At 32.2% G+C, this 22,184-nt stretch overlaps 1 protein-coding gene across 11 annotated transcripts in view; it reads left to right on the top strand.

Moving 5' to 3' along the window:
- The window catches only part of HFM1 (helicase for meiosis 1), a 91,815-nt gene that overhangs the window by 25,369 nt on the left and 44,262 nt on the right, over positions 1-22,184 (top strand). For 10 of the 11 annotated variants that reach the window (XR_006221696.1, XM_042997851.1, XM_042997850.1 and 7 more), the window contains 18 exons: positions 102-172; positions 637-769; positions 1,431-1,582; positions 2,167-2,244; positions 2,455-2,613; positions 5,102-5,302; positions 5,386-5,474; positions 10,486-10,529; positions 10,637-10,738; positions 11,140-11,285; positions 12,184-12,278; positions 12,911-13,044; positions 14,003-14,050; positions 17,015-17,095; positions 18,951-19,042; positions 21,185-21,291; positions 21,383-21,430; positions 22,032-22,129. Coding sequence is in view for 10 of the 11 variants with exons in the window: in XM_042997851.1 (XP_042853785.1) it covers positions 102-172; positions 637-769; positions 1,431-1,582; positions 2,167-2,244; positions 2,455-2,613; positions 5,102-5,302; positions 5,386-5,474; positions 10,486-10,529; positions 10,637-10,738; positions 11,140-11,285; positions 12,184-12,278; positions 12,911-13,044; positions 14,003-14,050; positions 17,015-17,095; positions 18,951-19,042; positions 21,185-21,291; positions 21,383-21,430; positions 22,032-22,129 (1,878 nt within the window). In the remaining variant the exon portion in view is untranslated. The remainder of the gene's footprint in view (positions 1-101; positions 173-636; positions 770-1,430; positions 1,583-2,166; positions 2,245-2,454; positions 2,614-5,101; positions 5,303-5,385; positions 5,475-10,485; positions 10,530-10,636; positions 10,739-11,139; positions 11,286-12,183; positions 12,279-12,910; positions 13,045-14,002; positions 14,051-17,014; positions 17,096-18,950; positions 19,043-21,184; positions 21,292-21,382; positions 21,431-22,031; positions 22,130-22,184) is intronic. The other variant, XM_042997853.1, reaches the window with a different exon arrangement.

Genomic DNA, 22,184 nt, shown 5'->3' with positions numbered 1-22,184 from the left:
CCTCATTATTAAATACTGTCAGTTAATTAACTGAATTTTAAAATTAAAAGTAACCAATTCTTAAAATTCTGAAATATTTGACTCCTTAATGCTATTCTAAGCGTCAAAATTTAGAAGTATTTTCAAAGAATTCCCATATTTTAACTATATACAGTCCAAAGCCTTTGATGATGTAAGTATTTTATTCTGATTTTTACTTATCTGCCTCTTCTTACTAGATAGTGTGTTCTTTAAGGGCAAGGACTAGATAACATTCATCTTTATGTTTCTAGTGCTATGCTCAGTGACTGGTACATTACAGGAACTCAAAAACTGTTTGCCAAATGAATGCATGTGATTTTCATAGGTGGGTTTGTTTACATTTATTATATTTCTAAAAATTTCTCTGGAAACAAAAGAAATTATTTTCTTCTAGGTCTGACATATTACTTTCACATATAAAATAAAATGATACATTATTAATGGGTTTTTTTGAGAGTTGTAGGTCTAGAACAAGGTTAGAATTTTAATAAGCTTAGAGGTAGAAATAATTTGAATTATTATTCCAGAGAGTCTTTCTTACATATTTTCTAACAAATTGAGAGTGTGAATGAAAAATTCTATATATATCATGATTGATTAATTTTTTTTTTTTAGCTTCTTTACACAGATAGAAATTTTGTGGTTTGTGCTCCAACTGGTTCTGGGAAAACTGTAATGTTTGAACTAGCTATAACAAGATTGTTAATGGAAGTACCATTGCCATGGTCAAACATTAAAATTGTTTATAGTAAGTATTTATATATTGTAAGAGTGATTAATTATAATAATGAAAAACCACTAAAGCAAAAGTAAGAAATAAATTCAAGTTCAAGCCATAGGAATTAATATTTGGTTCTCCATACATTTTTAATGAAGACACATCACATTTGCTCTTGTCTGTTATATTAAATTCAACACACATTTTCCCAGAGTTGTAAATAAAAAGTAATATTTGAATTGAGTATTTGACCTTTACAAGTTTATTTTTAAAAGGACAACAAAATGAACAATAAATTGAAACATTTTGTAATTCTAAAAATTTCCATAGGAACCTCTACTCTCCTTTCTTAGGTATATATGTATTTAAAATTTTTCATCAAAGTAATTTATGTACATGGTTAAAAAAATCAATTATCACAAAAAGGCTTGTAATGAAGACCAGTAATCTCCTGCCTTACCTCTCTTCATTCTTAGTTACAGTTCCCTGAACACTTACTTCTTTTTCTATTTTTAGTTCAGTTTGGTTATTACATATCTCTAAATAATATGTTTATATTATTAACTCTCAATTAATAAATATTACACAGCACCTGGATGTATAGTTTTATCCTAATTTTATTAACCAATGTTTGTGAAAGTAAATTTAAAACTGTACTGACATTCAAAGTAAATATCTCATATTGTTGTAGTGGCACCAATAAAAGCCCTGTGTAGTCAGCGTTTTGATGATTGGAAAGAAAAATTTGGATCAATAGGATTGAATTGTAAAGAACTCACTGGAGATACAGTAATGGATGACCTATTTGAGATTCAGCATGCCCATATTATAATGACAACTCCAGTAGGTGTTATTTATACTCTTATTTTTTTGGTTTATTAGAAAATATGTTTCTCTTCACCAAGAATAAAAGTTAAAAGAAAATACAAAGTAGAAGAATATATTTGCAATGTAAAACAAACAAACATAAAAAGTACTAGTGTTCAGGTTATATAAAGAATACTTACTAATCAGCAGTAAAGGACAAATTACCAAATGGGAAAAATAAGAAAAAGATATGAATAAACAATCTGTTATTTAGGATAATTTGTAATGATACTTTTTGCTTGCTTTCTTTTATCCAAATATTATGTATTGCAGAGGGAAGAACTTGGGAGGGCTTAAAAAGGCAATTAGACTAGAATTTTGAATATTTTTGGTTAAACTTAAAAATAAATGGGGGTTTAGTTTTTTAAGCACTTGTAAGACTATCAAAATCCTTTAAAGTGTTTTTAATCTTTACATTTTTTTCAGGATACTTTTAAGAACTAAAAGTTTGAACTGAAATATTGCCCATGATTTGTATCATGTTAAAATTTTTTATTGATATCTTAATAATATTTATTATAACTCTTTATCATGTTAAGCCACTTGCATTTTTTCTCTAGGAAAAATGGGATAGCATGACTAGAAAATGGAGAGACAACTCTTTGGTCCAGCTGGTTAGACTGTTTCTCATTGATGAGGTAGTGAACACATTTTCACTTTTAGAGATAAAGGTAAAATGATTAGAATGGATAGAAAGAAACAAGACATTTTCAACTGAACTATATGTTTTATCCCTTTAAGTGGAAAAGTTTATTTTCTTAAGGAAGAGTGATAATATTAAGGATTTTAATTGATTAAGGATTTTTTTAATTTTATAGCCAATCATTTTTTCTTGATTTCTTTCTTAGGTACATGTTGTAAAAGATGAAAATCGTGGACCAACTCTTGAAGTTGTAGTCAGCAGAATGAAAACTGTACAGTCTTTATCTCCTGCTTCAGAAAATAGCAGCACAATTATTCCAATGAGATTTGTAGCTGTATCTGCAACAATTCCAAATGCTGAGGATGTAAGTTAGAATTTTAGTCTGTCAGATTTTTTTTCTTAATCACTGGTGCTGGTGGAACATTTTGTCATTTTAATCTTAGAGGAAAATAAAGGTTTTTTTCCTGAAAATTTCAGAACCAGTTTAGTAGGAAAGTATGTTGTAGAAAGTTATGGCTGTATCTCATAGATACGGCAGTATCAATATTTGGTTGATTTGTTTAATAAAACATTTTTGGGATAAGTCTATTGTTTACTAATATCTAAGAGTCTTAGTTTTTATGAGTTTCAGATGCCTCATAATAACTTGACTAATAACTTGTTATGGTTGTTCTAATCAGCTGACTCTGGTTGAATAGCAAAGTACAATAGAGAATAAAATAATTGCTTAAGTGATTACTACCCACCTTTCCACATTCTATGTGAATGGCATTATGGTAAGCACTAGCAATAGATAAAAAAGTGAAAACATATAGACCCTGAACTTGAGGATCTCATGGTTAATGGGGTACACAGACAGGTAAAGAAATAATTGTATGCCATATTATACTTGCTGTAATGAATATATATCCTAATTTTTTCCCTCAATATTTAGGGAAACTTCTTGAAAAATAATTATTATTTCTCCCTCTTATTTACTTCTCAGCTTACTATAGTATGACTTTTTTCTCCCACTACTTAGAAATTTCACAAATTGTTCCCATATTGTCTAATACAATGGAAAATTTTATCTTTATCTTTAATTTGGCACCATTAAACATTTTTTTGTTCTTAAATTGACAACTTGTTTTGTTCATGCTCAAGAATAATAAAGAAAAATTTTAAGTATATGTAATCAACAGAAACCCAGTGTTTGTCATTCTAGATGTATAGGTGGAATCAAAATGTACATGCTCTTTTGTGACTTGTAAGTCACCTACAGTCTTTTCCATGTTATTAAGTATTCTTTTTTAAAAAAATTTTAATGTTTATTTTTGAGAGAGATAGAGAAACAGACAGAGTATGAGCAGGGGAGGAGCAGAGAGAGAGGGAGACACAATCTGAAGCAGGCTCCAGGCTCTGAGCTGTTAGCACAGAGCCCGATACAGGGCTCAGACTCACAAACCTCATGATCATGACCTGAGCCAAAGTTGGATGCTTAACCGACTGAGCCATACAGGCATCCCTAAATATTCTTTTTTAATACAATTTTTGTGGTTTTATTGTAATTTATTTATCTAGCTTTAATGATGGAAGATTATTTCCATTCTTGCTATTGTAAATGGTGCTAAAATTAATATATCTTTGAAAACATGATTTTTCTAGGATGAACTTCTAGTGTAGGATAACTGAGTGAAAGGATATATAAAACTCTAAGGACATAGTGCTTTCAATAAATGGTACAGGCATTTGTACTTCCACTATTAGCCATTTCTCTATTCTAGCACTGGATATTATAATGTTATTATTGTTATTATTACATTTAAATGGTTGTCACACTTCTTGTTTAAACGTACATTAAAATTTTATACTGCTTTGATTTTTACTGAAGTAAATATTTTTAAAAAATGAATTACTTTAAGTTCTTTTTTGCAACTTGCCAGGTCATGTTCTTTACCCTTTTTCCACATTGGGATAATAAACTTTTCTTTTGATTTGTAAACAGTCATTAAATATTAGTACTCTGTAATTCTTGAAATTCTTTCCCCCTTTGTGATAATTGCTACATCTGTGAATGCTACTTTTCTATCTCTTTGTACAAATCCTCTTCCTCAGTTTTCTCCTAAATTAGTGTCTTTACTCTTGGCCTTCTGCTCCTTTCAAATTAAATTATTGTGTGATCTTTTTTACACCCATGATAATCTTGAAAATGTTTTTATATTTCCTTCCTGTGCAACTACAATTTCATTAATCCATCTTCCTGTAAAAGCAATGGTCAGTTTCAGAGCAGGGCATGAAGTCTGATTACTAACCGGGTTATGTGACAATGAGTTCTGGTCACAATAGTTCCAGAAATTAGTGACTTCAGCATTGAGCCTGTAATGTGCTTTTGGCATTGCCATTTCTCAAGTATTTATTTACTCTTTGTTTAAAAATTGTCAGCTCTTGCCAATCTAGGCCAACCATTACTTTGGTACTCTTTGGCTGTTACTTAGCACAACTCAAAAGATGTGTCACCCATATCTAGGCATAGTTCTGAAAAATAGGAAGGTTATAATGATAGTGAGAAATTCAGTTTCTCTGCTGAAATCAATTTTGTAGGAAGGAAAATAAAACAAAATAATTATAATTAATTGGGAATTTATCATAGTGAAAATGGGGTATAATCTTAAAATACTGCTACTGATAATATTTACCAATATATCAATAGAGCAGTGTCAATGGAATAATGTAATACTGAAAAAGACTACTTGATTACATATTTTTATACCTTGACTTTAAAGTGTTCTGTTATTTAGTTATTTTTAGCCAATTTTGGTTATTATAAAACTTCACTAGACAAAACTTTTAATGTATATTTCTGTTATTTAAAGATTGCAGAATGGCTTTCAAATGGTGAAAGACCTGCTGTATGTCTGAAAGTGGATGAGAAACATCGGCCGGTGAAACTTCGGAAAGTGGTCCTTGGATTTCCCTGCAGTAGTAACCAAACTGAATTTAAGTTTGATTTAACCCTCAACTACAAAATTGCCAATGTTATACAAACATACTCTGATCAGAAACCCACACTTGTGGTATGGATTGTTAGTTGCATATTTTTGAGTGTAGTATTCAGTTTTTAATATGATTAATCCAAGAATTATGCATTTATTTTCAGTTTTGTGCAACAAGGAAAGGTGTGCAACAGGCTGCTTTGGTTCTTGTGAAAGATGCTAAGTTTATTATGGCTGTGGAACAGAAGCAGAGGTATTTTTTTTCTTTTTTTTATTGGAGGTAGAAAGACTTTTAGGGATTACCTTGATGAGATGAGAAATCTGGGTTCATTCCTTAACCTTTTGAAGTTACTCAACCTCTCTAAGCATCAGTTTCCTTGTCTATAAAACAAGGATAATAGTAATTTGGAAGATTGAGAGACTGAATCTTAGTGACACTATGATCTTGTCTTCTTTATTTCGTAGCCAAGTTTCTTGAAAAATTATTCATATTGCTGTCCTCATTTTTTTTTTTTTTTTTTTTTTTTTTTGCCCATTTTCAATTCAGCATCTGTTGTAATCTTTCACTAAAGCTAATTTTGCTGTTGATCTCTCAGGAGCCTCTAAAACATTTGGTCCCTCCCACTGTATTTAAAAACTCTGGACTCTGTGCTTTCAAGATCATCCTCTATCAGATTTCTTCCTATTTTGCCGGCTGCTCATTCTCAGCCCTCTTTTCACCTCTTCTATTCAGCTCTTAAATGTTGACATTCTAGAGGTTCTGTCCAAGGTTCATTCTTTCGAATTCCATACTTCTGAGTATTTGTATCCATCACATGGGTTCAAAGAATATACATACGCTCATATTTATATATGTCTGTGAATTTATAGCTCCAACTCAGATCTCCATTCTGAGTTCCAGGTCTATACTCCATGCCTAACTGACATCTCCAATTACATATCTATGGGCATCTCAAACTATTAGAAACTAATAGTGATTTGAACTAAGGAGGTGGCAGTGTTGATGGAGGTAAAATTATATATTTAACATATATTTAGAAGTAAAAATCAACAGGACTTGGTAATCGATAACCTATGTGGAGGAAGGTGAGGGAGGTGTTAGTGTTAGGTTTCTGCAATGAGCAACCAGGGAGTGCTATATAATTCAGCTGGGAAACACTGGAGGAGGAGTTGGTTTGAGAGAAAGAATCATAAAATAGAATTATTTTAGATACATTGAACGAAAAGGAATGGAATGCCATTTTGAGTTGGTGTAGACCAGGGAAAGAGACTGATGCTTACCTCAATTTGCCTTTAACCGCTCACATTCTAACAACTTATACAAGACTTCTTTTTGTCCATCAATCCCCAGATTCTGTTACTAAGGTTTCTAAGTCTGTCTAACATCCCCAGCTATGACCTATTTTGTACTGTGTTTTCTTTAGCTTTTTATTAAATACTTTTGCTTCTGTTTTTACATATTTATTTAAAAATTTTTTTAAATGTTGATTTATTTTGAGAGAGAAACAGAGGCAGAGTGTGAGTGTGGGAGGGGCAGAGAAAGAGGGAGATACAGAATCCAAAGCAGCCTCCAGGCTCTGAGCTGTCAGCACAGAGCCTGATGTGGGGCCCGAGCTCACAGACCGTGAGATCATGACCTGAGCCAAAGTAAGATGCTTAACCCACTGAGCCACCCTTGTGCCCCTGTTTACTTATTTACTTTTGAGAGACAGAGAGAGAGAGAGAGAGAGAGAGAGAGAGAGAACGAGAGAACGAGAACATTGGGGGAGCAGAGAGAAAGGGAAAGAGAATCTTAAGCAGGTTCTGCACTGTCAGCACAGAGCCCAAAATGGGGTTCGAACTCACGAACTGTGAAATCATGGCCTCAGCCAAAATCAAGAGTTGGATGCTTAACCAACTGAGCCACCCAGGCACCCCAAATACTTTTTCTGTTGTAGCATACATCCAAATAACAAAATATTTCTGTATTTTGAAATTTCTTAATTAACTTCAGGAAGTTAATTGGTAGTATTTTCATAATGAGAATGTTTCCTGAGCTTTTTTTTTTTTTTTTTTTTTAAGTTTTTATTTTAATCAACTAGTCTGAGCCTTTGGTTCTAATCAAGAAAACTCCTTGGCTATTTATGTGCCATGATCAAGCATATTGGGAGACTGTATGCATCCATCAGGTCATTTTGCTAGCACAAACCTTTTCTATGATCGAATCACAATTGATAGTTTTCAAACCAGCAGCACTTGGCTTTATAACATTCTTGATTATTAATTTTCTAAATGTTTTCAGCAAAGATGGTGTTTCAAAAACTGATTGACCAGGTCATTATAAAACTAGTAATAGAATAAATGTAAACTGGGTTTAAAAAAAAAAAAAAAGTAGGTATAAAAAGACTCTAAGTAGCAATGACTAATTTTTTTTTTTTAACGTTTATTTATTTTTGAGACAGAGAGAGACAGAGCGTGAACGGGGGAGGGTCAGAGAGAGGGAGACACAGAATCTGAAACAGGCTCCAGGCTCTGAGCTGTCAGCACAGAGCCCGACGCGGGGCTCGAACTCATGGACCTCGAGATCATGACCTGAACGGAAGTTGGCTGCCCAACCGACTGAGCCACCCAGGCGCCCCATCAATGACTAATTTGAAAACTACTTGGGTGAATAAACTAGTTGATCAAGTTGGGTCATGTGACTTTTAGTGAGAAACACATGTGGCTGTCAAGCAGTGAAGCTTATTTTCTTGATCTAAAACTAACTCTGAAGGAAATTTTTAAAAACTTACAGAATTTTTTGTGTAGTGGTGGCATCATTAATACGGAATGACTATATAGCCTCCCAAAATGAATACTTAATAATTAGCATTTTGGACCTGAGCCTGTTTATAGGAGTAAGGAACTAAAATAGTTAACCTTTAAACATCCTTAAAACTAATTTCCATTCCATCTTCTCCCTTTTCCTCTGTTGTCTGCTGCACACAAAGTAGCTAATTTTGTTTCAGATAATCATTTTCTTAGACAGAAGCATGTATCATACTTCTCCTTTTCTCATTTCCCACTCTTACCAAGTAACTCAAGAAAAATTGCTCTTTTAATTCCCTGCTGTCTTCACTCTTTGTCTCTCCTTTTTTTTTTTTTTCTTTAGCCCCCTTTTTTATTCCTGTTTTTTTCAGGAATGAAATGGTAGTGTTAGAAACAGCATGAACTTAGTGACCATGATTTGGATTGCAGTGTTGCCACTTTACTGGCAGTGTATCATTGGGCACACCTCTCCATTTCAATTTCTTAATCAGTTTCAATTTCTTAATATGGGAATCGACTATCTGTATCACTATGTTATTGTGAGAATTAAATAAAGCAACATTTCTAAGACACTTAACAGTGTATAGCACAGAGTTTGTGCTTAATACCAACATGTCTTTTCCTCTTACCTTCTCTTCATTACATTATGAATCCTTAAAAAAATTGTGAATGTTATATTAGAAATAATGTGTGCTAGTGTCATTATCTGCAACAGTGAAATGGAAAAACACAAATTTGGTGGTTCTTAGACATAAATAAGAACCAAGCCCACCAACCTCCAAAATCTTCTAAAGTACCCAGAATTCCTTTTCAGATTGTCAAGAAACTCTCTTAACTTCCTCTTCTGTTGATTTAACCTAGTTTTCTTTCTTTCATATCTCAGAAGACTATAAACAACTATTTCTTATTTTTATCTTTTTTGGCTTACTAGTAATATAGTAGAGATTTAAAAATTGTTACTTCCTGTGAATATTTTTCAGGCAAATTATGGGAATAGACTTATATTCTGACCCATGAATGTAATAATCACCATTTATGTTTTTTTCTGGTGGAAAGTGAGGTTTCCAAATTCCTGTTTTAAAATGAGCTTCAGTGTTACAGCTGATAAAATAGGGACTTCTTTGTGTGTGTGTGTGCGCACGCGCGTGTAATTTGTACCCTTTTGGCAACCTCTTCCTGTTTCCCCCAGCTTCAACCTCTGGCAACCACTTTTCTACTCTGTTTCTGAGTTCCTTTCTTTTTCTTTCTTTCTTTCTTTCTTTCTTTCTTTCTTTCTTTCTTTCTTTCTTTCTTTTCTTCCTTCCTTCCTTCCTTCCTTCCTTCCTTCCTTCCTTCCTTCCTTCCTTCCTTTCTTTCTTTTAAGATTTCACATGGAAGTGACACTATGCAGTACTTGTCTTTCTTTTTTTTGGCTAATTTCACTTAGGACTATACCCTCTAGTTTCATCCATGTTGTCAAAAAAGGCAGAATTTCCTTCTTTTTTTAAGGCTGAATAATATTCCTGTGTGTGTGTATGTCAAATGTTGTCTGTCCATTCATTTGTCTGAGACTCTTGTTTGGCTGCCTTGGTTATTGTGAATAATGTTGCAGTGAACATAGGAATACAGATATCTCTTTGAGATACTGATGTTTCCTTTGGATATAATTCAGATATAGAATTTCTGGATGATTTAGTAGTTCTATTTTTATTTTTTTTGAGGAATCTTCATACTATTTTCCATAGTGGCCATACTAGTTTACTATTCTCACCAACAGTGTGAAAGGGCTCTCTTTTCTCTAGATCCTCTACATTTGTTGTCTCCTGTCATTTTGATACTAGCCATTCTAACAGGTGACATCTCATTATAGTTTTGATTTGTATTTATCCCTGATGTTTAATAATGTTCAGCACCTTTTCATGTATTGTTGGCCATTTGTGTCTTTTCTGGAAAAATGTCCTTTTAGGTCCTTTGCTCATTTTTAAATTGTTTTTTGATTTTTGTTTTGTTTTGCTGAGTTGTGAATTTAGGGATGTCTGAGTATCAAAGTTAGATATTCTTTACTTCTTGGGGCCCCCGGGTGGCTTAGTTGGTTAAGCATCTGACTCTTGATTTGGGCTCAGATCATGATCTCGCAGTTTGTAGGATTGAGCCCTCTGTTGGGCTCTTCACTGACAGTGCAGAGCCTGCTTGGAATTCTCTGTCTCCCTCTCTGTCTGCCCTTACCCCCCTTTCATAAATAAACAAACAAACAAACAAACAAACAAACAAACATTTAGATATTCTCTACTTCTTAAAGATGATTTCAAACAATGATATTGTGAAACTGTTTTGATATCTGTACTTTCACAATAATTAATAAACTAAGAGTTTTTATATTAGTGAATAACTTAATAATTTTATGATTTTTTATTAAGTTATTTAAGTTATTTATTAAGTATATAAGTGAATAACTTAATAATTTTATGATTTAATAATTTTATGATTTTTTAAAATAGGTTACAGAAATGTGCATATTCCTTAAGAGATTCAAAACTGAGAGGTAGGTTTAGAGATTATTTTTGAACTGCATTTTCAGCTATAGATAAAAGGAATCAATTACTGATGCAATATTAACAGTGTATAACAGATTATATATTTCTGTTAAAGATATCTTAATCTATGGTGTTGCTTATCATCATGCTGGTATGGAGCCGTCAGATAGAAAAGTAGTTGAAGGAGCTTTCACTGTTGGAGATCTACCAGTTCTTTGTAAGTAAAACAAATTCTTGTGGCTATTATAAGATATTTTGGAAAACTATTTATTAAGAGAAAAAAAAAAAGAAAAAGCCTAATCATTCTGACTTATTTCTGCTTTTCTTCCAAGATTCTAAAATTATGTAACTACCCGTGCATACACATGCTACAGTAAACTTTTTGGCAGTTTTAGTTATCATGTTACTGAACACAGTGCTACTTCAAAAATAAGAATTTAATAGTTTTTAAAAGTGTCATTATTTTGCATTGTAGTGTTCTTTTCCTCTTTGTTCTTCATAAATTCCCTATGTATGAGTTTTTATTACATTTATAAGAATATATATTTTATAAGAAGATATCTACCTGAAGCAATAAAGTTATAAAGCTTGAAAATACTATTTCTTAATCCGATGCAGTTACTACCAGTACTTTAGCTATGGGAGTAAATTTGCCTGCTCACCTAGTAGTTATAAAATCTACAATGCATTATGCTGGAGGAATGTTTGAAGAATACAGTGAAACAGATATTCTACAGATGATTGGTAGAGCGGGTCGACCTCAAGTAAGTGACAATGTTTATTTTGGTAACTTGTTTTAAAACGAGGTAAAAAGCAAAAACTCTTTTTGTGTACTTTTTGTTAAACAGGAGATTAACATTTCCTATTTAGATTAAGTTTAAAAATAAATGTAATGGAAAATCTACTTTAATAGAAGTAAAACAAGTCTTACCAAAGGACACATACTGCTCTACTCCCTCTGAGTTTCCATTGGCTGATAGTTGGATTTATGAATGTGTGTATGCTGTTAATGCTTTTTTTGGTTTTGAGGGTTTTTGTTTTATTTTTTGTTGAATGGGGATGCTATTTGCATTTTAGATGGGACAGTGTTTCATTGTGTAGGACTGTCATAACTTGCAAAATGTGTAGTATCCCTGAGTCTTAGCACAAAATGCCAATAGTGGTCCCCAGGTATTGTGACAATTAAAAATTGGCCCATATATATTACAAAACATGTCCTACTCTAACAAATACTTATAGAAGTCATTCGTATGGGTAGTAAGGGAACATGTAGGAAAAATAATTTTTCAAAGAATGTCAAAATACTGTGTTATCCAAATCCATGATTTTTATAGGATCAATTAGATTATATGTAAAGTACACCAAATCTTATAACTTTTATCCAGTTGCCTAAGTTTGTTTTGATTTTACCATTGCCAAAATTATATTACATTGAAACCAAGTGATAGTTTTGCATCTATACTCTTGGAAGGTTTTAAATTACACTTTCAGTGAACATTCAAATTCAGAAGCATTTTTAATGCCCTTTTGACCTATTGTTTAAGACAGAGACTGTTTAATATAAAATGAAGTTCATGAGTTATTGAAGAGGACTGGTACCAACATGTACTCTTTTTTACTACATTTCTCTGTGTCTGTGTGTGTGTGTGTGCTTTTTTCCAGTTTGACACTACAGCTACTGCAGTTATTATGACTCGGTTAAGTACAAAAGAGAAGTATATTCAGATGTTAGCTTGTAGTGACACTGTAGAAAGCAGGTAATACAGAAAATATTCTAAAAAATGTTAATATAGCCTATATTTTTACTTTTCACATATAAAAGGAAATTTGATTAGGAGATTTTCTAAGGCTATTTTCTTGAAATTTTTCAATAATCTAAGTGGAAAGTTTGTATCCTTTTAAGAAACTTAGTAGTAAAAAAAAAAAAAAAAAGACAACATAATATTTTCATCCAGTAGTTTCTTAGCATGTGGTAGCATGTATCCTTGTTATAAAAGGCCAAATTAGTAATAAGAGAAGACTATAATTTTCACATCTTTTTACATCTTTAAAATTTGTTTAATAATAGGCAATCTGGGACCTTTTAGTAAAGTATATAATTTTAATACTCTGGGAGAAAATTCACTCCCCACTCTTTTTTAAGTAATAATGTCTTCTAGAGGCATGTAGTAGAGAAAAATCTATAAATTTTTAACAGTTTAACTCGCTTGTTAAAGTTTTCTCTTATATTTTGAAAATTAAGTTATCTTTCATGAATTTTTATATAGCAATGAGTATATTATTCAATTATATTATTGAATTATTCAAAATATTGAAGTTTTAAAAAAGTAAGGGTTATGGCATTGAAATACATGTTACTAAGGCGAAGTTGTTTTTTTTTTTCTGTTAGTTTACACAGACATCTTATTGAACATTTAAATGCAGAGATAGTGCTGCATACCATCACAGATGTGAATATTGCTTTGGAATGGATACGATCAACTTTGCTTTATATCAGAGCCTTGAAAAATCCATCTCATTATGGTTTGTTACTTTGATTTGAAAAAGTAGTAAATTTTTCAAGCCAGATGGTTCTATATTTATACTATTAGGCATAGTATTAGGTCACAGAATAGATTACAGACACTAGTAGGTAACAAAAGCAAAAAGTAATAACATTCAGAAATACATTTAGAGGCAAGAGTAGACAAATGTGAGAAATCTTTATCTTTTATGCTTCTGGTCTTTTAATAAGGTTAGAAATCAGCACCATTAAAAATAGATCTTTTAGAAAAAAAAATTAACTCGAATAAAAATTTAAAATATGCCTAAAATTATTTTTAAAAGTTAAAATAAAAAATTCCTGAATTTTGTCTGAACTTATGTTCCCATCAAAGTATGTAGTACTGCTCTTGCTGCTGGAATTTGAATCCTGCTTCTAAAGCTAATATACATGTGGTTATATTGCTTCTAGAGGGTTCTTCATGTGGTACAGATTATAAAGTAAAAATACTTACAATTGCTGAATATCAAATTAAAACCTGACTTGCTGCAATACTATTCTAATGCACACACATTTGAAACTTTAAGATCTCCTACCTTACCATTTATTTGTATCTTCTGTAATTTCTTTCCTCAACATGTTGTGGTTTTCAGAGTAGAGATCTTTAATTAAATGTATTCCTGAGTAAAAAAAACCCAAAAACAAAACAAAACAAAACAAAACAATACAAAAAACTTTAAGATCTCCAAGGGAAAAAAGTACAGAATGCCTGGTCAAGGTTATAAAATATGCAAAAGATAGTCAATTGATATTGAAAGGATTTCACAACAGTGGTTATCTTCTGTAGATAGTTAAGCCTTGCTTTAACTCAGTAAGCTATTTTTTTCCCAATTTAAGATTTAGATTGTTCTTTTCTAGTTAACCAGGTGTAAACTGAGCCTATAAAGTAAGTTAAATCCTCTCTATTTTATTTTTTATGAATTTTCATAACTTATATAGGTTTTGCATCTGGATTGAACAAAGATGGAATTGAAGCAAAATTACAAGGTTAGATGTATTTCCTTATAAAAAATTATATTTTACAAAGTTTAATGAAAAAGGTTAGAGTGAAAGTAAGAATACTTTTTGGTAAATTATTTTTTAAAAGTATTTTTAATTTAAAATTTAATTTAAAATTATTTTTAAAAAGTAAACTTGTTTCCTCCAGAAAAAAAAAATGAACTATTTCTTTTTCACATGCAAATAAAGTTTAGCACATGTACTTTTGTCTGAATTAATTAATTCTATCAGAATATCTTCCTTTGTAAAATATGTTAACTTGGTTTGTTTTTATTTTTACAATGATCCTTGACTTTGAAAATATTGGCTGTAGATACACAACTCTTCATTTTTTCTTTTCTAGTTTAATTTTAATTGAAAATATAAGCCTACCTTGATTATGGGCTTCTTATCCTAATTTGTGCTAATGGTATATTCCCATCAAACCCTAGCTTCATTCTAATTAATCAGTCAATACTTCATGATCTCTCTTTTAAGATGTCAAAAGATAGTTGAGCATTTATTAAGATTAGAAATTGTTACCTTTTCATTGTATTGAGACTCTCAGTAGAAGAAAAAATGTTAGATTCACTAAAAATATTTAGCCATTTTTGGGGTACCTCACTGGCTCAGTCAGTAGAGCATACATCTCCTGATCTTAGAGTTGTGAGTTCAAGCCCCAGAGCTTCATGCTGGGTACAAAGACTACTTTAAGAAAAAAAAAAAAGGATCAAGGAATAGATATTCATCTACAGAGCAACAATACTAGTCTGGGCCTTCACCTGGTGTAGATCTAAAAATATTTAGCCAACTTTTATTTATTCTTTACTTGGATATACACATATGCATATTAAAATGCAGAGATAAGGATGAAGCAGTAAAACTGTATTGATTAAAGAATAAATATATTATTGAGGTGCCTGGGTGGCTGAGTCAGTTAAGTGTCCAACTTCGGCTCAGGTCATGATCTCAGAGTTCATGAGTTCGAGCCCCGCATCGGGCTCTGTGCTGATAGCTCAGAGCCTGGAGCCTGCTTCAGATTCTGTGTTTCCCTCTTTCTGCCCCTCCCTCATTTGCCCTCTGTCTTTCTCTTTCTCAAAAACAAAACAAAACAAAACAAAACAAAACAAAAAAAACATTAAAAAATTAAAGAATAAATATATTGTTGAAACAAGGTGATAAGTAATAACATATATTCATAATGCTGCTGCTGAAAAACAGATCTATAAAATAGTTGTATTGTCCTTTACTGGCCAATTTTGAATGGAGTTTTTTAAAACATATTTTGATCATAAGGAACACAAGAAATCAGAGATAGTCCAAAAAATGTCTTGCTATATTTTGACAACTATAATTTAATTAAGTTTAATTTAGTTTAATTAAGCCTAATTAACTTCGTTAAATTAGTAGAACCACAGTTTATATTTGCCTTATCTTTGGTCATTATAGGGTAGCTAAGTTTGCTTATAAAGAATAGCCAAGTTTATTATATAACTGAATATAATGTTTTGGTATCCTTGGAGATCTGCATTAAATCTTAGAAAGGATCCCTTGTTTTCCTAAGTTTGTTATGTTTTACTCAGTATGCCCCAATATTGTTATATTGTTAAATATTGCTAAATATTGTTATATTTGCTTAGTATGCTCCAATAGCTCCCTCATCACTCTTAGAATAAAATGCAGACTTTCCACCAGAGCCCACAAATCCTTCTTGATATCTCACTGCCTGTTTCTCTGATTTCATCTCTTGTCACTTTCCCCCTCCTTCATTCTGTCTCTAAATTGGATCTCTTGTTGTTCCTTAAACACACCAATACCTGAAATCTTATTATTGTTAAACTGTGTACTGATTGTTTCCTTCAGTAAAATGTAAGTTCTTTTGAGAAGGAACCTTGTCTTCTTCACTGCTTTAAACCTAAAGCTTAGAATAGTGCTCTCAGAATGTAATGTAATAAGCATTCCTTTGATTAACTTACTGAAAGTTATTAGTGAAAAATTAAGAAAATTAGCAAAGACCTCAAAGCCTTACTTAAACAAATACTTAAAACTATCAAGCTGCCTAAGCAATGTTGCTTAAACTGAAGTATTTCTCAAAGAATTTTGCCTTCCAAGAGCTGTGTTTTTGTGAGTGGCTACTCTCTTTAAGATTGAGCAGGTTGTGGTGTTTTCACTCCCTGCTCTGAACAACCTCCAGTCTTCTGAGCTTTATAGCATGGAACAATGAGAGCACTGTAAGCAGCAGGCTACTATAATTGCTCTGATCTTCATCAGTCAATGAGAGTGAACTTCCTGTTCAAAAGTTCCTTCCAGGTAGCAATAGTAGCATTTTAGAGATGCTGAAGTAAGTACTAAAAGCATCAGCTGATATGTTCTTAAGTGGCGAACTCAGAAAAGTGGCAAACTCAAAAAAGTGGCAAACTCAGAGGAGGGAAAAGACTGGTGTTTTTTTGAACAATCTTTATAGATCTGTTTGACTCTATACTTCATGTGTATACATGTTTGATAAAAGTTTTAAAAAAAAAAGGAAAAAAAAAAGAAAACCATGCCATATTGGAAGTCAGATAGAAAGTGGTTGCAAAGACCTTGAGCAAGTAACCTAGCCCTTTTCTTTGTTTCCTAGCTTGTATATCAAATAATATTAATACTTAACCTCATTGTGTTATTTTGATTAAATGAGGAAATACAAATTTCCTTATTAAAATGAAAAGTTCCAAGTTGTAAATGTTATTTTATCACTTAATGAATGTTATTTTGATTATTTGTATTATTGTTACTGTTAGAAACAATACTTTTTAGCCTATTAGCTGGCTTTTTTATTTAATGAGTTTTTTCTTACCACTTAAGTAGAGACTATAGTTTTTCCCACAGCAAATATACAGAAACACAACTTTAGCATATTTGATTATCAATTCTATTTTGTGCTACTCCCTTATCTTACTAAAATAGAAAAATATGTTTCTTATTACTGAACAGAATTGTGTTTGAAGAATCTGAATGATTTATCATCTCTGGACTTGATTAGGATGGATGAAGATGTTAATTTCAAACCAACTGGTAATTTTTCCATCAGTTAGTAAATTTAACACTTGCTTAAAACTAAATTTTAAAATATGTTCTACTAAAATTTAGATGATGCTAAAATTAAATTGTGATCTCAGTTAAATATCTCATTAAATATCTCAATGATGATAACAGGGTATCATCATTGTTAGCATGATCTATTTATACTCTATGAGTCCTGTTTATAAAATTAATAGAACTTCTTTTTGGCAGGCACAGACTTTGTCTTCACTGATTCTGGTAACTTGAATTGAAATACTCAAATCTTAGGGTCATTTCAAATCTCTTATAACTTGTAGATGCTCTTTTGCCAGTTCTTTGACTCACTTGCTTCATGGCTTCCTTTCTAAGTTAATTTTATCCCTTACCTAGGAAACTTTCATCCTTTCTAATAAGCCAGCAAGTATCAAGTCTTTTCTCAAACATTTCATTTTCTCTGGCAGGGAGAAACCTTTTATTAATTTATAAACATCTAGGATAAGAGGAGCATCTTTAAATGTATCCTACGGGTTAATGTACTAGTTCCCATGGTAACCATAGTCTCTATATCTCACACACTGCTCCCAGATGCTCCCTTTTATGAACCACTGCATCACCTACATTTTGGCTGAACAAATCCATCAGGATCCTAATTGATAAAGTGACTTCTAAGCTGCCCTGGTTACTTCTCTATTCTTGATTCTTAGTTCTTTCTACTCTACCATGTCCTTGATGCCTATATGTCTGATGGGATGTCAAATTCTTCCCTTCTTCAGCAAAACCTGTAGCACATACATAAATGTTAGCCCTTTCCTTGAGAAGCAGTATGCCGTTTTTCTCTTCCCAGCTGTTTTCTTTGTGTGTGTTCACAAGGCTGAAATTCTTTGTAATGCTTTTAACAACCTGTAATTGAAACCAGTAGCTTTTTAAATGAATTTCATGTCATCATTTACTCACCCCCACTCTACCCATCTTGCTACCCCCAACCAACTCAAAGTTCTATTTCAAAACAATTTATTTTCAAACTTCAGTTTAATTACAATTTGCTTTATAATTTTAAGTGGTCCTCTGTTATTTTACAAATCAAATCCAAAATCTAAACTCCTTTACTAGTATTTCCAGGCTCTTCAGGCCTTCATAGTTTATTATTCATCATGGTTTGGCAATAAAAGTAGGCAGTATTTATTTAATGTTAGGCACTCTGCTAAGTACTATATATGTATTACTGCATTTAATCTTCACAAAAAATCTATGACATACGTACTTCTGTTATCCCCACATTACATTAAGAAACTGGTAAAATAACCTGCACATGATCACCTACTTAGCAAGTGGTGGAGCAGTGATTTGAAGCAGGTCAGTTTGACCTGAACGCATAGTCACTGTTAAGCCATATCTCTCATTACAGTGTTCTAAAGATAGTCTTTTTTATTTTTCTAAAGATAGTCTTTTTAACTTTACTCCTTTGATAAACAAGTCTTGATTTTTACTGAGGTCATGACAGCTTTATTTTCTTTCTGCCAAGGCATATTAGTTATTTTAAAATCCTGCTCAAGCCCCATTTTCTCTACCAAGCCGTCCCACACTGACCATTCTCTTAGGTTTTAATTTCCTCTGAACTTAAGGTTGTATATATAAACATTATCATTAACTGGATTTTGTCCTCTAGTCTAGCTATTTTGCATGTAGCCATCTCCCTAGTCAACCTATAAATTCCAGACACTGTGTCTTCGAGATTTTTTGGTGTGTCTTTTTACCTGATGCTGTTATAGGTACAGAATACATGTTAAGGAATCTTTGTTAAACTGATGAAAAAGCAGGTTGCTTCAACTGATGGAGTCAATGTTCCTTTTTTCATCTTTTTCCACAGAGGCAGGAAGATTGATGGCTTGGTATTATATTACATTTGAGACAGTGAAGAAATTTTGTACCATCAGTGGAAAAGAGACTTTATTAGATCTGGTAAATTAGTTGTCACTAGAAAATAAATATGTAATGACATAGTATAAAATAATATTGGGGAAACAACTAATTTGCATATCTCTTGCAGCTTAAGATTGAGCAGATAAGAAAGCATTTCTTTTTTTTTTTAATTTTTTAATGTTTATTTATTTTTGAGAGAGAGAGAGAGAGAGAGAGGAGAGACAGACAGACAGAGCCTGAATGGGGGAAAGGCAGAGAAAGAGGAGACACAGAATCCAAAGCAGGCTCCAGGTTCTGAGCTGTCAGCACAGAGCTGGTTGCGGGGCTTGAACTTGGCGAAGTGTGAGATCATGACCTGAGCCGAAGTTGGATGCTTAACCAACTGAGCCACCCAGGCGCCCAAGAAAGCATTTCTAATAGTGCTTATGTCTTCCAACCTTATATACCTTTGATCATTAGATATGGAATATTACTCTTTATAATGTATTTTCAATTGTATTTCTGTATCAGGGCTAAGAAAATTTATATACATAGCCGAAGTATGGATGGAAACTGCCTTTCAATTTATGTGATAATGCCAATTACCTTGGTAGTGGCTACCAAGTATACTTTGTTGAGAAGGATCCAGGATGATATGGCATGATATATTAGGCCAGTCTGCTGTGAATGACGGATAGTGAGGGGCAAGTGTGCTATATACTTGTAATTCTTCCCTAAATCTTTTGCATAAGAATAACAATAATAGTAGAAATAGAATAGTATTGATGATAGACCAGAGAAAAGCAGTGATTGTGGAGAAAATGGGAGTGAAAACAAGGTTATACTGAGATATCAACAGGGGGGACAACTTTGCAGCTACAGCAGTAAATAGTACCATAGTCATGTTGTTGATACCCGACAACTGTATTGGTCCTTTCTCTCTTTACAGGGGACATGAATATGCAATAAGACATTTATTTTTATTTTCAAATTTAACCATTATTTTTTTAAGTTTATTTATTTATTTAGAGAGAGAGAGAGTGCACAAGCAGGGAAGGGGCAGAGAGGGAGAGAGAAAAATCCCAAGCAAGCTCTGTACCATCAGCACAGAGCCAGATACAGGGATCGAACTCAAAAACCATGAGATCACAACCTGAGCCAAAATCAAGAGTCGGGCTGCTTAACCGACTGAGCCACCCAGGTGCCCCAACCATTAATTTTTATTTAAAATATCTACGTTGATTACTGAGATAAGATTATTATGTGAAAAAATGCACAAAATTGATGAAAAGTAGAATGCTTGTATTTTATGTAAATATTATTCTTAACTAAGAAGAAATCAAGAATAATATTAAATTCACTTAATATTTAATATTAAACTAATATTAAATTAACTCATCTTAATTTGAGTTCAGTAAGTGTGTAAGAGAATTAGAAGGGATGTGAGTTTCATGTTACAGATATGAGAAACCAAAGTACAAAGAGTGCTTTGCTCAGTCATCTGACAGAACTAGGCTCTATAACACAAATTTTTTAATATCTAAAGTACTCTTTTCATTACAAAATTAGTCTCAATCAGGATAATATTTTGCAAACTACAGAAGGGTGAATAATAATATAATAGTAGTAGAAATGAAAGCTACATTTATTGAGTGCTTACTATGTGGTAGGCATGGGACTGAATATTTTAAATTTTATTTTGTTAATCTTTACAATTTTATTGGCATAGTCCCAGTGTGTAACATAATGTCTAGCATATAACAAGTGTTTGTAAACACTTGTTAATGAATGAATGAATTAGTGAATGAATCCTTTAAAAAGCAAAATATATAAAGTAAATCTTTAATTCTGTTGTGCTAAATGACAAAGCTGTGATGTCCCAAGGCAGCATGAAAAATAAGTAAATACTGGGGTGCCTGGGTAGCTCAGTTGGCTAAGTGTCTGACTCTTGATTTCGGCTTAGTTCATAAATCTCACAGTCATGACATTGAGCCCTACGTCAGGCTCTGTGCTGACAGTGTGGAGTCAGCTTGGAATTCTCTCTCTCTCCCTCTCTCTCTGCGGCCCTGCTTGCTCTCTCTCAAAATAAATAAATAAACATTTAAAAAATTAAAAAAAAGAAAAAGAAGTAAATACATAGAGTATGAAAGGAAAGAAGTAAAGAATGGACATAAATGAATGAGCAAATGTGAAATTTTATAGGTCACAATGATAGCCAGCTGCAAGGAATTTGTAGATGTGCAGTTAAGGATAAATGAAAAGAAAACATTGAATACATTGAACAAAGATCCACATCGGGTAACTATCAGGTATGGAAATATGTTTTAAATAACTTTTAAAAGGTTTTATTTAGTTAAAATAAGTAGTAATAAAAGTTTTGCCTTGTGTTTTTATTTACAGATTTCCAATGGAAGGAAGAATTAAAACAAGAGAAATGAAAGTAAATTGGTAAAGATGATTGTTACATGTCTTAAAATACTGACTACTGTTTGTGATTCATATTTCTGAAAGTTTTTTTTTTAGTTTTAAGCCTTTAAATTTGTTTTCTTTAATACAAAAAGAACATATTTACATAAAACAAGAATATATATCAGAATATAGATGTGAAATTAATGTCCAAAATCTCTTAGACTTCAGTTAAAATAGATAATTTGTGATTTTTTTTTAAATCAACAAACGTTTTTTTGAGAGTGTGTTCTGCTGAAGCAAGGTAAATGACAGAAAAGAAGCTAAGTTTTTCATCATCAGGAGCTTTCAGGTTGGCTGGAATGAGATTCATATATATAAAGATAACAGTATAGAAACACAAGTAATAAATGTGTATTGAATGTTAGTGGCATTCTGGGAGAGACAAAGAAGGGGACTTTTAGACATTGGAAAGAGAAAGTCAGCAATGACTTGTGACAATAATGATATGAGGTATAGAATCATCTAGTGTCACAGAGATTAAGGCAGAGAGGTATTTAAGAAGAGATAACTTCAATAAATGATATCAAAAACTATGAGATAATAGTTTGTAAAAGGAAATCATGAAATTTCTTTCCCTCAGCCTTATTCAGGCTCAACTAGGATGCATTCCCATACAAGACTTTGCTTTGACCCAAGATACCTCGAAGATTTTCAGAAATGGCTCACGAATTACAAGATGTATGTTACAGGATTAATGGATTTTTCAGTATTTTTTCCAGTAAACTAGTATACT

Source organism: Panthera tigris, chromosome C1 (genome assembly GCF_018350195.1).
Source record: "Panthera tigris isolate Pti1 chromosome C1, P.tigris_Pti1_mat1.1, whole genome shotgun sequence".
In the NCBI taxonomy this organism is placed as follows: Eukaryota; Metazoa; Chordata; class Mammalia; order Carnivora; family Felidae; genus Panthera; species Panthera tigris.
The sequence above is the reverse complement of the archived record's forward strand: the minus strand, read 5'-3'. Positions and strand labels throughout refer to the sequence as shown.